We start from the raw sequence: 15719 nt of genomic DNA, 5'->3' as shown, positions 1-15719 counted from the left end.
TGAAACAACTAATGAGAGGAGGATCAGTGAATATCATCCTCAATGGTGGCAGAGCCAAACACGAGTGCAGAGGGCAAGGTTTTCGATCATCTTTGTCCAGAATTGCCATGGGGATAATCCTTTTTGGTCTCATCCTGAGGTCCCCAAAATGAGGTACAAGTCTTCAGCCAATGTAATGACACCAGCAGATAGCTGACTGCATTAGACGCATCAAAGGCTATGGGCCTCCTCAATATCCCAAATGTGTGCTAAAGGCCTGTGCTCCAGAACTAGCTGCACCCTGAACCAAGCTGATCCAGAATATCTACACCTATCTGGCATGTGGAAATTGCCCAGGTTCCCATTCAGAAAAATCGAGACAAATCCAACCCAGCCAATTATTGTCCCATCAGCAGATTCTCAAACATCAGCAAAGTGATGGAAGTTATCATGGACAATGTTATCAAGCAGCTGTTACTCATCACTAACCTGTTTACTATTGTGAAGTTTGGGTTTTGCATTTACCATTCAGCTCCAAACCTCATTGCAGCCCTGGTCCAAAGATCGAGGAAGTGGGGTGGGAGTGGCAGGGGAAGCACACAGTTAAGACAATTCGTTAGTGGACCCAAGGTAACTGGATAGGAAAACAAGCCATTTCTGGTAATGCTTTGCCTACGATTTTATGAATAAGATTAGGACCGAGCAAGGGCAATCTCATGATCATGAAACAATTAGAAGTTGCATCTTTGTGTAACTAGCAATGAATTATCAGCTTGGATTTTGTGGACAGCAGCAAATGAATGTTGCTCACTGTTCACTATGCACACCCCTGCCCACAGAATTTTAGCAGGCTTTTGCACTACAATTTGTGGTAATTAGAAATTAATTCCAGTGTGGCATATCCACTAGGTATCCACTAGGTGTGCTAGGAACAGGGCTGGCAACAGCTTATCTCTTCAACCAGTCAGATTGAAGCATGCGAAGTCTAGACCAAGAAGTGTAAGTTAGAATATTTAATTCAATGTAAAATCATTTACAGAAAGCAAAATAAAGAGCGGGCAAGAAAGATGGGAGTTGGAGAGAGAGATGAGAGACAAAGGAAAGGTAAAATAAATTTTGTTTTAAATTTCCAACCATAATTAAAATCTGAAGCTGAGACCCTACGTTTATAAAAGTTAATTTGCAGTGCTAGAGAGGTTTTTTGGTGGTAATTATTACTTATCACGCCATTAAACATTTCATGTACCCAGGAATAAACAACCTCTAACATCTCGCTTCTATTGCAAGACTTCATGGAGCCACTTCTGAGATTGAAAACTCACCATGTGGAGTAGCACAGATGCTACCATTCTGTGCCAATATACATTAGCTAGCTTTTTAATTTCAATGGATTGTTACTCCCTGGAAATGTGCAGACATTCAGCATTTACTCAAATGCAGCCACCTATTTAGGAGTAGTTATAAAGTTGTTTCTCATAGTGTTTGCCAGGGGACTTTGATCATATGTTGCAATGGTCAAGGTCAGGACGGTGCCCTATTGGATGTTTCAGCAATTTTTAAAAAGCAACTTGTTCTTTTCAATTTGATTATTTTGGGATATATCTTGGAATTAGATTGGTAAAGGAACGTGATTGAGGCTTTCAGCTTTTAATATTGGTGCGATTTCTATATTAACAGCTGTATCTTTCTACAGACAGATAAACAACAGTGTACTCATTTTCAGCAACTGTTTGAAATACTGAAAATCATGGGCTACAACTGGACTGAACGGTAGGTCACAAGTAAAGAAGGCGCTTTTAATTATCCCATCCCATTGCAATGAGGACCCTCCGCCTGAGCCAATTCAAATGCTGATTCCCTCCTCTCTTGATTAGATAAAAAGGACTGAGATGAGAATTTTCTTCACTCAAAGGGTTGTGAATCTTTGGAATTCTCTACCCTGGAGAGTTGTGGATGTTCCATTGTTGAATGCATTTAAGGCTGGGATGGACAGATTTTTGGTCTCTCTGGGAATTAAGGGAATGGGGGATGGGCAGGAAAATAGAATTGAAGCCCATGATCATATTGAATGGCGGAGCAGGCCCAATGGGCTGTGTGGTCTACTCCTGCTCCTGTTTCTTTATGTTCTTAAATTTTGAGGTTCTGCAAGCCAAATTTGGTGCTCTGATCTGCTAAGCCTTTCCTCTAAGGGCTTTGAGGATGGTAGAGTGGTGGTTAGAGAGAGAGAGAGCAAGAAATGCAGAGAAAACTATAGAAACGAGAGGGGTAGAGAAAAAGAGAGGCCTATCAGAAGATGGTAGTAGGGGTGGGTAAAGAAAGAGGAAAACTCAGATAACAGAACCAAAGTATGTCAGACATACAGAGAAAAGAGAGGAATATAGAGTCTTAAAAAATGAAGCTAAACAGATAATTAGAGAAGAGGAAAAGGAAAAGATTTATTAAAATAAATAAACTTTTCAAAAGAATTAATCTCCACTATCCATAGGAGATTGACACGTTTGTAGAATAGATAAATTTAAGTACTTGGAAACTTCAACTACTGGTGAGAGAACTTTATCTCGAGGTCATAAGGGCAGCCAGTTCCTAGTGAGATTTTGCCTTTGTTTATCCACCATTATCTCTCTCTTTGTCTCCTCAGACCCAATTAGTATTCCCTGTCTACTGTTTTCTTTGCCTCACTTGGTCTCTGCAGGCCTGTCACTAATCCCTGAGCAGAAGGTGGGTAGGGTCACCTACACCCAGACCTTTTGCCAGTCCTGCTCTGTCATAGTCATCCAATGATCCAGGGCACAATAACTTCTGAGTGGGTAAAAACCTGACCTCTGACTTTCTACCTCTGCAGCCAATAATGGAAACCCACAATGTGGATAAATGCACGATTTGTCTCACGTTTACCTGTGCTTTACACTGCCCTTAATTATATCAAATTGTGTGATGTTTTAACAAACCAGTCATAAATTTGAATAGCATGTGAGATCATATGCTATCGGCATTATTTCTGAATTATAAAGTAAATCTGTAGTAAAAGGTCATCAATCCAGGACACTGGTAGAATGATTTCAGATGGGTTCCTTATCACAAGTTGCTCCAAGCAGACCCGTAAACTAAGAACATATGTATATACAAACATACGAATTCGGAGCAGGAGTAGGCCATTTAATGGCAGAACAGGCTCAAGCTTGCCCTGCCATTAAATAAGATTGATCTGATTGTAACCTTAACCCCACATTCCTGCCTAACCCCCATAACCTTTCACCCCCTTGTTAATCAAGAATCTATCCAGCTCTTCCTTAAAAATATTCAAAGACTCTGTTTCCACCGCCTTTTAAGGAAGTTCCAAAGACACTCAGCCCTCTGAGAAAAAATTTCTCCTCATCTCTGTCTTAAAGAAATTTTTTTAAAATGCTGAAAAACACAGCAGGTCTGGCAGCATCTGTGCAGAGAGAAACAATGTTTCGAGTCTGTATGACTCTTCTTCAGACTGAGTCATCGCTTCGCGAAACACCTTCGTTCAGTCCGCGAGCGTGACCCAGGCCTACCTGTCGCTTGCTATTTCAACACACCATTCTGCTCGCATGTCCACTTCTGTCCTTGGCTGGCTACAGTGTTCCAGTGAAGCCCAACGCAAACTGGAGGAACAGCACCTCATCTTCTGATTAGGCATTTTACAGCCTTCTGGACTTAATATTGAATTCAACAACTTCAGACCATGAACTCTCTCCTCCATCTCTACTCTTTTTTTGAATCCAATTATTTGTTTTATTTTTATTTATTTTATTTTTTAAATTCATTTTTTAAATCTGTTTTTCTCCCCAACCAACCACCACCGCCCCCCTCACCCCCAGAGGCCCACCTGTGTTTTTGTGTGTTGTGGGACATAGTGGGTCAGTAACTAAAGCTAATATTGTCAATACAATACTTCCTGCAACTTGAGGCAATGTTACAATTTAGGCTGCTTCCCGATTACCTGCATAGGTTTTTTTCGCACTTTCTATTAAGATCAGAGCCTGTGCTTCCTATGGCTGAACCCTTTGTGTGAAGCATTTGACATAGCAGACTGGAGGGTGGGTGGCCCCTGTGGGACGGCCAGTTGATCCCTCTGGGGTAAATTTCCACTTGCCTTTAGAAGCTTCAGGCCATGCTTCAGCTTCACAACAGCACCTATCTTGCGCTCGGGGCCTGCAAGGCCCAGGTCTGCTATCACATGCACATCTGGCAGGATGCCCCAGGGAAGCCCTGGAGCACCCGAAGATCTGCTGCCAAACTGGCAGCTTCACCTAATGGAGGAAGCAAAAGAAGCATCTTCTGCACTCACCAACCCCGCTCACTGGAATTTCTCTGGCAGAGGGAGAGGAGGAAAAGCAGAGTATGCTTCTTATAACTGTTTTAAGATTAAATTGTCAGCTTCTTTTCAAGGTTATTTCTTCTTTCAGAATGCATTAAACTTCGATTAACCAAAATGTGGTCGTAAGCACCATGTAGGCTCTGCTCACTGTCATGCCTCAGATGTGCTGTTTCCAAGGTTACTAAAGGTTTTCCATCTGCCATGCAGTGAGAGAGAGACCTCATCCAGAGAGCTCAAAAGCAGTTTTTAACCATTCACATCTTCCAAGCAGTTGGAGTGTGAGCTGCTGTTGGCACCTAAATGGATAAAATGACATATCTGATATTCCATTAAGGATCTGTAATTTGGCTGACAATGAAGATTTACTAGGCCTCATACGACATGACCTGACATCATAAGCTACAGATATATGGGGCAATCACTAACTCAGGTCCATTAAAAAAATATCTCTGGGTACTTTAGGGTGGATGTGGAGAGGATGTTTCCTCCTGTGAGAGAATCTAGAACAGGGGGTCACTGTTTAAAAATACATTTAAGACACAAATGAGGAGAACTTTTTTCTGAGGCTCGTGAGTCTTTGGAACTCTTCCTCAAAAGGTGGTGGAAGCTGAGCCTTTGAATGTCTTTAAGGCAGAGGTAGATAGATTCTTGATAAGTAAGGGGGTGAAAGGTTATAGGGGGTAGGTAGGAATGTGGAGTTGAAGTTACAATCAGATCAGTCATAATCTTATTAAATGGTGGACGAGGCTTGAGGGACCAAACGGCCTATACCTGCTCCTAATTCGTATGGCTTTTTAAAAAATTCTTTCATGGGATATGTGCGTTGCTGGCAAGGACAGCATTTGTTGTCCATCCCTAATTGCCCTTGAACTGAGTGGATTGCTAGGCCATTTCAGGACAGTTAAGAGTCATCCACATTGCTGTGTGTCTGGAATCATGTAGGCCAGGCCAAGCAAGGACAGTAGATTTCCTTCTCTAAAGGGCATTAGTGAATGAGATGGGTTTTTACAACAATCAATGATAGTTTCATGGTCACCATTACTGAGATTAGCATTTTAATTCCAGGTTGATTAATTCAATTTAATTTAAATTCCACCAGCTGCTGTGGTGGGATTTGAACTCATGCCCCCAGAGCATTAGCCTGAGCCTCTGGATTACTAGTCCAGTGGCATCACCACTACATCACTCTCTCCCCTCGTATGTTCAAAGTATATTCTCAAATTTTGTTTTACTACTGATCCGCTGTTAGGTAGCAATGACCATCATGTGCATTTTTAACTATGAAATGTATACACTTATTGACCCCAAAGCCTGTCCACCATCTACAAGGCACAAGTCAGGAGCGTGATGGAATACTCTGCACTTGCCAGGATGAATGCAGCTCCAATAACACTTGAGGCCGAATGGCTTCCACACCACCGCCTGCAAGTTCCCCATAGAATCTTTACCATGCAGGGAGAGGCGATGGGGAGGTAATGGCGTAGTGGTATTGTCACTGGCCTAGTAATCCAGCGACCCAGGGTAATGCTCTGGGGACCTGGGTTCGAATCCCACCACGGCAGATGGAATTCCATAAAAATCTGGAATTAAAAGTCTGATGACATGAAACCATTGTCGATTGTTGTAAAAACCCATATGGTTCACTAATGTCCTTTAGGAAAGGAAATCTGCTGTCCTTAGCTGGTCTGGCCTACATGTTGACTCCTAAATGCCCTCTGAACAAAGACAATAAATGCTGGCCTAGCCAGTGATGCCCACATCCCATGAACAATTAAAATAAAAAGCTCAACACCATCCAGGACAAAGCAGTCCACTTGATCGGCGTATGCTTACTACCTCCACCACTGATGTACAATGGCAGCAACATGTAGCATCTACAAGATGCACTGAAGCAACCTCCACCACCTAGAAGGCAAAGGCCCAGGCGGATGGGAGCACCACCACCTGCAAGTTTCCCTCCAAGCCCCACACACAATCACGGAATCTTTACTTTGGAGAAGGAACCATTGGTTCATCGAGTCTACACTGGTTCCATTTATCACTACTCTCTCTTTCCTGTCACTCAGCCAATTTCTTATCCAAGTGCCTACTTTCCCTGTTATTCCATGACCTAGAATTTTGCTCACAAGTCTGTTGTGTTGCACTATATCAAATGCCTTTTGAAAATCCATAAACACCATATCAACAGCATTTCCCTTAACAACCTTCTCCATTACCTCCTCAAAAAAAAAACTCCCAAGTTAGTTAAACATGATTTTCCTTTAATGAATCTCTGATGGCATTCTTTAATTATCCTGCACTTGTCTAAGTGACTATTAATTTTATCCCGAACTATAGTTTACAGAGGCTTCCCTGCACTCACGTCAAACTGACTGGCCTGTAGTTGCCAGCTTTATCCTTGCACCCCCTTTTGAACAAGGGTGTAACATTTGCAGCTCTCCAGCCCTCTGGCACTGCCTCTGTGTCTAAGGAAGGCTGGAAGATTATCTCTTGTGCCTCTGCAATTTCCACTCTCACTTCCTTCAGTACCCTTGGATACATCTCAGCCAGTCCTGGTACCTTATTTACTTTAAGTAAAGACAGCTCTTCGAAAACCTCTTCCTTCTCAATTGTAAATTCTTCTAGTGTACTAGTTACCTCCTTTTTCACCTCGACCTGGGTGGCATTGTCTTCCTCTGTAAAGACAGATGCAGAATACTCATTCAATACCTCTGCTCTTTCTCCTGCCTCCACATGCAAGTCCCCTTTGTTTGACCCTAATCAACCCTACTCATTCTTTTACCACCCTTTTATTATTTACATGCTTATAGAAGACCTTGGGATTCCCATTTATGTTCACTGCCAGCCTCTTTTCATGCTCTCTCATTGCTTTTCTTATTACTCTCTGCACTTCCCCTCTGGTCCTTCTATATTCAGCCTGATTCTCCATTGTATTTTCTATGTGACATCTGCCGTACATGCACTTCTTCCTTTTCATTTTCACCTCTATCTCTCTTATCATCCAGGGCGCTCTGGATTTATTTGTCCTATCTCTTCCCTTCAAGGGAATATACCTTGTCAGTGCCTTCAATACCTTTTCTTTGAAGGTGACCCATTGTCCCCCGTCCTTTCACACCGTCCTGGCTTTGAACCATACCATTGTTTCTTTACTGTCGCTGGGTCAAAATCCTGGAACTCCCTTCCTAACAGTACTGAGGGTGTACCTACATCACATAGACTGCAGCGGTTCAAGAATGCAGCTCACCACCACTTTCTCAAGAGCAGCTAGGTATGGGCAATAAATGCGTGGCCCAGCCAGCAAAGCCCATATCCTGTGAATGAATAAAAAGAAAATTTACATTTTGATTCTTGTTTTCCTGGCATTTCATCTCTACTGATTGCATTTTTGAGGATCTATTTCAAGGCACTTCCTTAGGGTATTTTCCCCAACAGCTCATCTTTCATAGTGAGCAATGGAGCGTTCATTATTGAATTCTCTTGCAAATTTTCTCATAATTGGCTTTGTACAGCAGTTTTGCCTTTGAGGCAAATTGTTAATTTGCTTGGATACGATTTTCAAATGTCTAATTAAACAATTAAAGGATATTAAAAAAGGTCATCAAAATTTTTAGAATCACTCCCAGTGTCATTTGCTAGTGGGCATAGAAAACCTGATCGTGCAGCTAATTGCACAGTTGGAGAAGCAGTGTAAGACGGAAGGTTCAGATTTAAGGGGAGGCGATGGTGTAGTGGTATTGTTGCTGGGCTCGTAATCCAGAGACCCAGGGTAATGCTCTAGGGACCCAGGTTCAAATCCCCAAGGCAGATGTTGGAATTTGAATTCAATAAAAATCTGGAATTAAAAATCTAATAATGACCAAGAAACCATTGTCGATTGTTGTAAAAACCCATTTGGTTCACTAATGCCCTTTAGGGAAGGAAATCTGCTGCCGTTACCTGCTCTGGCCTACATGTTGACTCTTAACTGCCCTTCTGAACAAGGGCAATTAGGGATGGGCAATAAATGCTGGCCTAGCCCCCATCCATGTACAAGGTTGCGTCCAGGATTAATGTCCTCACTGGAGGTAACTAGAACACTTGGGGATGGCGGGGTTTAAACTAATCTGGCAGGAGATGAGGCACCAAAGAATAGCAGAGAGGATTAAAAATGAGATCAAATGACAGGGCTATAAACAGCGGTAAAAATTAGAATAGCCCAAAAATTGCCGGGACCAGGTTGTCAAGAGCAAAAGTGATGAAGGAGGCCTTTAAGTACATCATTGTCAGTAGTTTAACTAATAAGATTGGCGAGCTGCAGGCCATAAGTTGCTTCATGGGTTTGTGACCATCATTTTTGTTGTGCACAGCCTGTTCTTTTGTGCCTGGTACATTTTTTGATTATTTTTTTTTGCCTCACCCCCACCCCACACACACACACAGTATTTCCTGTAAGTTTTGGATTGCTGTGTGGCTGTATGTGCTGCAGCTTAGAGCAAACATTGATTGTAATGTAGTTGCGTTATCAGAGACATGGCTCAAACGAGGTCAGGAATGGGTTCTTAATATTCTTCTGTTCCAATGAAGGGTCATACGGACTCGAAACGTTAACTGTATTCCTCTCCGCAAATGCTGTCAGACCTGCTGAGTTTTTCCAGCTATTTTTGTTTTTGTTTCAGATTTCCAGCATCTGTAGTATTTTGCTTTTTTCTTAGTATTCTTGGTTACCAAGTGTTCAGGAATGATGGAGAAGGAAAAGGAGGAGGGAGCATAGCAGTATTCATTAAGCATAATGTTACAGTTCTAAATATAAACAATTTGCTAGATCATTATAGGACTGAATTTATTTGACATGGGTTGAGGAACAGAAGAGAAGCTGTTAACATTGTTGAGAGTTATTTTTTTGTATAGAACTCCAAACAGTGAGCAAGAGATAGATAAGAACATTTGTAAGCAAATTTCAAAGGTATGTAACAAAAATAGACTACAGGTCATGTACCCTTTCTCCGAAACCCTCTGGGCCGATAGCGTTTTGCATTTCAGATAATTTTGGTTTTCGGATACCACATATAAGCCTAGGCCCACTTACAATGGCTGAAGCCTGGGCTAGCTATAGTCTACAGTAAATAAAATGGCTAGGAAAGTAAGATGTACCACTGAATAATAAATACAGGGTATCTGTAAGTTTCCACCTGTGGTGCTTGCAGGAAAGGGTTTGCAAGGTAAACAGTGCAGAGAAACAACTACACTTGCCGCGCTAAAGGTCAGTGAGGTTCATTTCAGCTCTGGTCAAAGACTTCCTGTGTTAAAGGTTGATGAGGTTCAAAAAGGTTTGGGTTTTGGACGTGTTCAGTTTTCAGATTTATGGATAAAGGATATTCGACCTGACCTGTAGTAATAGGAGACTTCAGTTACCCTGATATAGATAGTGCTAAGGCTGGGGAAGGAGAGGAATTTCTGCAATGTGCACAGGAGAACTTTCTTAATCAATGTGTCTCCAGTCCAATAAGGGAAAAAGCAGTGTTTGGATCTGTTTCTGTGAAATGCAGTAGGGCAAATAGAAGATCATCTCACTAACAGTGACCACAAAATCATTCAGTTTTAAAGTAATCAAGGAAGATACAAGTAAGTATTGAAGATAAAAATTCTCAACCTGGGAAGAGCTAATTTCAGTGATTTTGAGAAGGGACCTAGCACATGTAGATTGGAAAAGGCAATTGCAGGATGAAGTAATAACTGAGCAATCAAGGGCATTCCAAGAAAAATATTTCAAGTGCAAAATAGGCATGTTCCTCTTACAAGCTCATATGTCTTGGATGCCAATGGAAATAAAAGTTAAAATAAAACAAGATAAAGGAGGCTTATGATCAATGTCAGGAGCAAGGTTCAGTTAATAACCGGGGAGAATATAGCAAGTACAGGAAGGAATTGTAAAAGTTAATAAGGAAGGCAAAGTGGGATTACAAGTTTTGGGGAAAAAAGTAGCAGCAACATTAAATTGAACCCTAAAATATTTTCTAAACCTATTGTAAGCGTTTTGCTAGGGGAAAGATTGGGCCTATTAAGGAGCCAAAGGAAAATTTCCATGTAGAAGTGGAGGAGACGGTAAAGGTATGTAGGATTACATGAGATATACGACAGAGAAACAAGCCATTCAGCCCAGCCAGTTCTGCCAGTGCTTATGCTCCACTTGAGCCTCCTCCCATCTTCTCATCTAAACCTAGCATTGTAACCTTCGATTCTCTTCACCATCAAGTATTTGTCTAGCTTCCAATTAAAGACACACACGCCCCAGGCAGCTGATCTCACAGAGTATCTTGGAGAAGAGGGGAAAAAATCAATAAGTGGAGCAAAGAAAATCTCAAAGATTACCACTAAGTGTTTGAAAAAAGTATTTCAGCATCTTGTGGCATAAATTGTAAAAGCTGAAGAATTTTCATTGTCAGTCAAATATAAAGAAATAAAACCTTAAATGTTGTTTCATTTCATCATTTTTTTTAAAACAAATTTACATATCAAGGATTTTTTTTCTTAAGTTAGCTGCATTTACCCAACAGCATTAAACAGTGAGAAATTAGTAAGAACCAGTGTGGCTCTTAAATGTGCTTCTTGTTCCTGAAATGTTTAAGCTTCCCTTGCAATTTTTAGGCTTGAGGAAATTCAAATTGTCAAACTTTGTGCACTATTTTTATTTGTTATTTTTGCAGCTGTCAGCATGTTCCCTTCGGGTTAGTTAAGGGGATGAAGACCCGAAAAGGAGATGTCGTCTTTCTCGAAGATGTTCTAAATGAAGCCCGCCTCAGAATGTTGCAAAACATGGCTGCCTCAAGGAGTGAGTACTCCAGTCCTAATATTTGAGCATTACCATCTGACCATTTCTAAAAGGACTGTCTTACCCATAGTTGGAGGCTGAGTAATACTAGAATTATACTGACTGAATGAACACAGTTAGCTCCAGGAATTGATCCTGGGAGCCACTGGTTTACCACCTAAATCATCAGGGATACACCTGATGATTTTATGAATTATGCTCAGGAAATTTCTTGATCACTTTGTTCCATGCACATGGAAGAGGCCAAAAAATATATAACCTTCCACTTAGATTTTAAAAATAATACTGTATATCAGAGACGCATTCAAAAATCTAGTGTTATGAGATATTTACAGGACCATTCTAATCAGAGTACCTGGTTATAAGCACCTATTGTACATTATGTGCAATGGGACAATTAAATGCTTTAACGTAGTTAGCAGTGATGTAACACAAGTCCAAAAGTTAAATGCAGTTGTTGCCATTGACACAACTAATTTCAAAATTAAAAATGAGCGCTCATGGACAAACTGCTGAAGAAAATTCCAGAACTTGGATACAGAATGCTAAAAATCTGAAGGTTCAAAACGCAAGTTTTCTTTTTGTTTCCTAGATGAAGATAAACTCATTGCAAGAAGTGTTTACAGATGGTTTGTGTGTAATTGTTCATTTTTATTCATGTAAAGCAACAAAAGAACTAGAGGACCCTGAAGATACAGCTGAAAAAGTGGGTGTGGCTGCACTTATTATTCAGGTAATGATTGCCATGAAAATGGCCCAGTGTCATGAGAGATTCGATGATTCTAGTTTATCACCATCCTTTTTTAAGGTTTGTAAATATTGGGGATGTGATTTTTGAGACAAGGTTAAACTACAAAATTACAGGGTGAAATGTCACTTTGGAAAATAATGTGCCTGGGTTACATGGGTTTGTCTCACCCTCGATTTGAGGATGACGTCTACTCAGGATTGCAAGTTTCTGCTGTGGATCTTCATGTAAATAAAGTGGCCAATTCTCAACCCCCCGGTCTTTGAGCAAATGGTAGGGCATCACATGAGGTAGCGGGAAGATGCAGGATTTGCTTCCTTTTTTCTCTGCTGCCGCTCTGCCTCATCACTAAGACATTGTGACTCAGCATGATGCAGTTTGATGGACAAGTTGTTGCCAGTCTGAATGATTGGTAGCAAGCTCCTCCCAGTTATTAATGCTTGAAGGAGAGTTTGAATGTCCTGAAAGCATTATCCTTCCTGGGAGGTTGGCCATTTGAAAGTTGAGAAAACAGGACCTGGCGTGAGAGAGTTTTCAGCCATCTGAAAACCAAGTACTGTCCATTGAAGTTAATTTTGCTGGAATTTGCCTGAAGTCTTCTGGAACTGGCTTCAAGAAGGGTACTAGCATTTGTTTGATGATCCAGGGGCATTGCTAATGGAATTTCCCTCGGCACTCTTAAGGGGCATACACTGCAAAAGTTGACAAAATAACACATTCTGTCCCAAATCTCTGCCAATACTAATTTTAACTCACTTACTCAGTAAGTTGCACAAGTTTTGTCCCCTAAATATGACTCTGAAAACTTGCAGGCTGACAATCCCTGCACTCATACCAGGATATCATCTGCTAGGAAACTCTGCTGCTGACTTCAAGAATCTGCAAGGTCAGGAAGAAGTTTCTTGATTTTCATTTTTAGTGGAGACGGTGGCATAAGTAGTAATGTCACTGGACTAGTAATCCAGAGGCCCAGACTAATGCTCGGGAGACATGGGTTCAAATCCTACCACGGCAACTAGTGAAATTTAAATTCAGTTAATGAATCTGGAATTGAAAGCAAGTCTTAGTAATGAAACTACCATCAACTGTCGTAAAAACCTATCTTGTTCACTAATGACCTTTTTAGGGAAGGAAATCTGCCAACGTTGTCTGATCTTACCTACATGCAGTTTCAGACCCACAGCAATATGACTCTTAACTGCCCTCTGAAATGGCCCAGCAAGCCACTCGAGATGCCAGATGGACTGCTGCAGTTTAAGAAGGTGGCTCACCCCCACCTTCCTAAGGGCAATTGGGGATGGGCAACAAAAGCTGGCCTTACCAACGATGTCCACACCTATGAAAGAATAAAAGAAAACTTCCTCAGCAGGCTTATATCGAGCGTCTGCCTGCCCCCACAAACCGAAATAGTGACCTAATGCAGTTGTCCAAGTTGGGGATTGCCAGCTTGCCCTTCTAGGAAGATGATTTTATGGCTTTTGGGTCCCAAATAAACGGAAAGAAGAAAAGGGTACAGAACTGGACTCTCAAATTAGTGTGCATCTTTGGCATCTTGGCGCACGTTTAAACACCAGATGTCAAATTCCCAGTCTGAGAGCCTACTCTCCCAACTGCACCTGATGATGTAGTTGACCTTGAAACAGGCAGACAAGGGTTTTGGACCTTTTTTATAAGGCTCTCCATGAATATGGGCAACATATGCCAGGATCCAGCATATCCAGACTTAGTGGGTGTGCACCTTAGAAGGGCCTTGGAATTACTGCCTCCATGCGAGGAACCATCTAGTCTCCACCTAACACTTCCCAATGGAGAGCAGAAACTTAGCAACATTAAGGCATAATGGTTGTGAATCCACCACCTGCTCCTCTATTACTATATCTGGTTGCTGCAATACACTGGTTGTGCTGTCATGCTGCACATGTGTTTAAAAGCTCCATACAGTTTTTTCTATGTTGGTTTTGCATAAAAATTGAACAACAAAATTCTTGGCTCATGTACCCTTAGTCATTGTGACTGTTGGGCCTGCAAATAGTACATTGTCTATTTTGGAGCCAGCAGAAGACATTGTATACGAATGTAAAAACCATCTAATTGATTTAATTTTACAGCCATGTTGGATGTAACTGAATTTGTTTGTGAAATACTATATTAATCGCACAATTTTCAATTCTTTCTCAAAGTCAACATTTCCTGAGTTTCTTTCAAGTTTTAAGTTAGGCTTCTTTCTTGAAGAAAAGTAACTAATTTTTTAATATAATTTATAGGACTTCAAAGGTCCCCTTTTGTCTGATTATGAATTCGACTGGGATCGTGTCTTACAGAGCCAGGGAGATACCGGAGTGTTCCTACAATACACTCATGCAAGGCTGTGTAGGTAAGGCCTGAATGCTAAAGAGTCATAAAATCTTTAGCAGTTATTGGACCAATATTAAACAATTTTTCATGCAAAGTATTCAAAGGAGCAAAAATTGTGGGAGAATGAGACTAACTGGATAGCTCTTTCAAAGAGCTGGCACATGCGCGATGGGCTGAATCGCTTCCTTCTGCTCTGTTTCAGCGTTCCTTCAATTTCTTGCCTTTGAGTGTCCCCATTGTTAATTGCTCCATAGTTGGCAGTTGCCTGGGCCCCATGCTCTGGAATTTCCTCCCTAAACCCCCCTGTCTCTCTACTTCTTTTATTCCTTTAAGACACTGCTTAACACCTACCTCATTGACCAGCTTTTGGTCACTTCTCCTAATACTGCCTTACGTGGCTCGGTGTTTAATTCTGTTTGATAATGCTCCTGTAAGCGTCTTGGGACATTTTACTGCCTTATTGACATTATTTAGGTTCAAGTTGTTGTCCGTAGGATTCTGTGTAAACTGAACCCTCAACTATAAATGTAGCTAAGAGGGAAAAAATGCACAGTACTATGTCTTATAGCACCCCCAAAATGACTACTGTTTGATGTTGCCTGCATCTATTATTCTGGACATGGGACCTGTAGAGTGGCGATATTGAATACCCTAGGTCCCTTGTTTTTGGAGGAAATGAGGGATGTTTTATTGAATACAGTTGTGTTATCTCCAAAGAATTCCTACTGGTTTTGCTTTTGAATAGCCATTCTTATTCCTGACTAATTAAGTATGGAAAACAACCACTTGTGGTTTTAACGGAGATGAGTTAGGAGGTGGGCGACCAGTCCACTCTCGGGAGACAGGTTAGTCACTAAAATCTTTTACACTAGTAGCGTGCCTCCACTTTTACCAGCTTTTTTTCTACTATGAGCATGTGTATTTGTGAATGTTAGACAGTCAGGCTTTGACTGTCACAGCGTACCAGCAAAGGACAGAAAAGGGTCATTTGGGGAGAGGGTGGGATTCAAGTATCAGGATTGGACAGCCTGAACCCATTCCTGTCCATTTAGATGCTCAATTGCATAATTCAGGGCATGGAAGATGCAGGCAGTGGCCTAATGATCGAACCATAGTCATAACCTGATGACCTCATCAGTGCTGAACTTGAATATAACAGCAAGTGAGGGAGAGACCTTTAGCTGTCGGACACCTGGCCAATGAGCTCAAGCGGGAGCTCCCAATTCCCCAAAGTTAACTAGCTCTTTCAGCACTTCTTGGGCCAGGAGGAGCAGGAGAAATTCCCACCCCCGCTCCACAACATACCATGCAAGTTTTGGCCTCCCTTCAAAACCTGAGCTCCAGTAGTTCCAGGATGGAGGAGAGGCTTTGGAAAGAACTATGTGGGAAGAGTCCCATGGGGTGGGAGGTGATGGAGGGAAGAGTCCTGTGGGGTGAGGGAAAAATCCCATGGGGTGGAGTGAGGGAAGAGTCCCGTGGGGGTG

At 41.6% G+C, this 15719-nt stretch overlaps 1 protein-coding gene across 1 annotated transcript in view; it reads left to right on the top strand.

Moving 5' to 3' along the window:
* Window positions 1-15719, top strand: part of rars2 (arginyl-tRNA synthetase 2, mitochondrial) — a 70295-nt gene that overhangs the window by 47990 nt on the left and 6586 nt on the right. Inside the window, exons 13-16 of the mRNA XM_041187228.1 lie at window positions 1673-1749; window positions 11008-11132; window positions 11798-11865; window positions 14145-14254. Coding sequence (XP_041043162.1) covers window positions 1673-1749; window positions 11008-11132; window positions 11798-11865; window positions 14145-14254 — 380 coding nt within the window. The remainder of the gene's footprint in view (window positions 1-1672; window positions 1750-11007; window positions 11133-11797; window positions 11866-14144; window positions 14255-15719) is intronic.

Source organism: Carcharodon carcharias, chromosome 5 (assembly GCF_017639515.1).
Source record: "Carcharodon carcharias isolate sCarCar2 chromosome 5, sCarCar2.pri, whole genome shotgun sequence".
NCBI lineage: Eukaryota > Metazoa > Chordata > Chondrichthyes > Lamniformes > Lamnidae > Carcharodon > Carcharodon carcharias.
The sequence above is the reverse complement of the archived record's forward strand: the minus strand, read 5'-3'. Positions and strand labels throughout refer to the sequence as shown.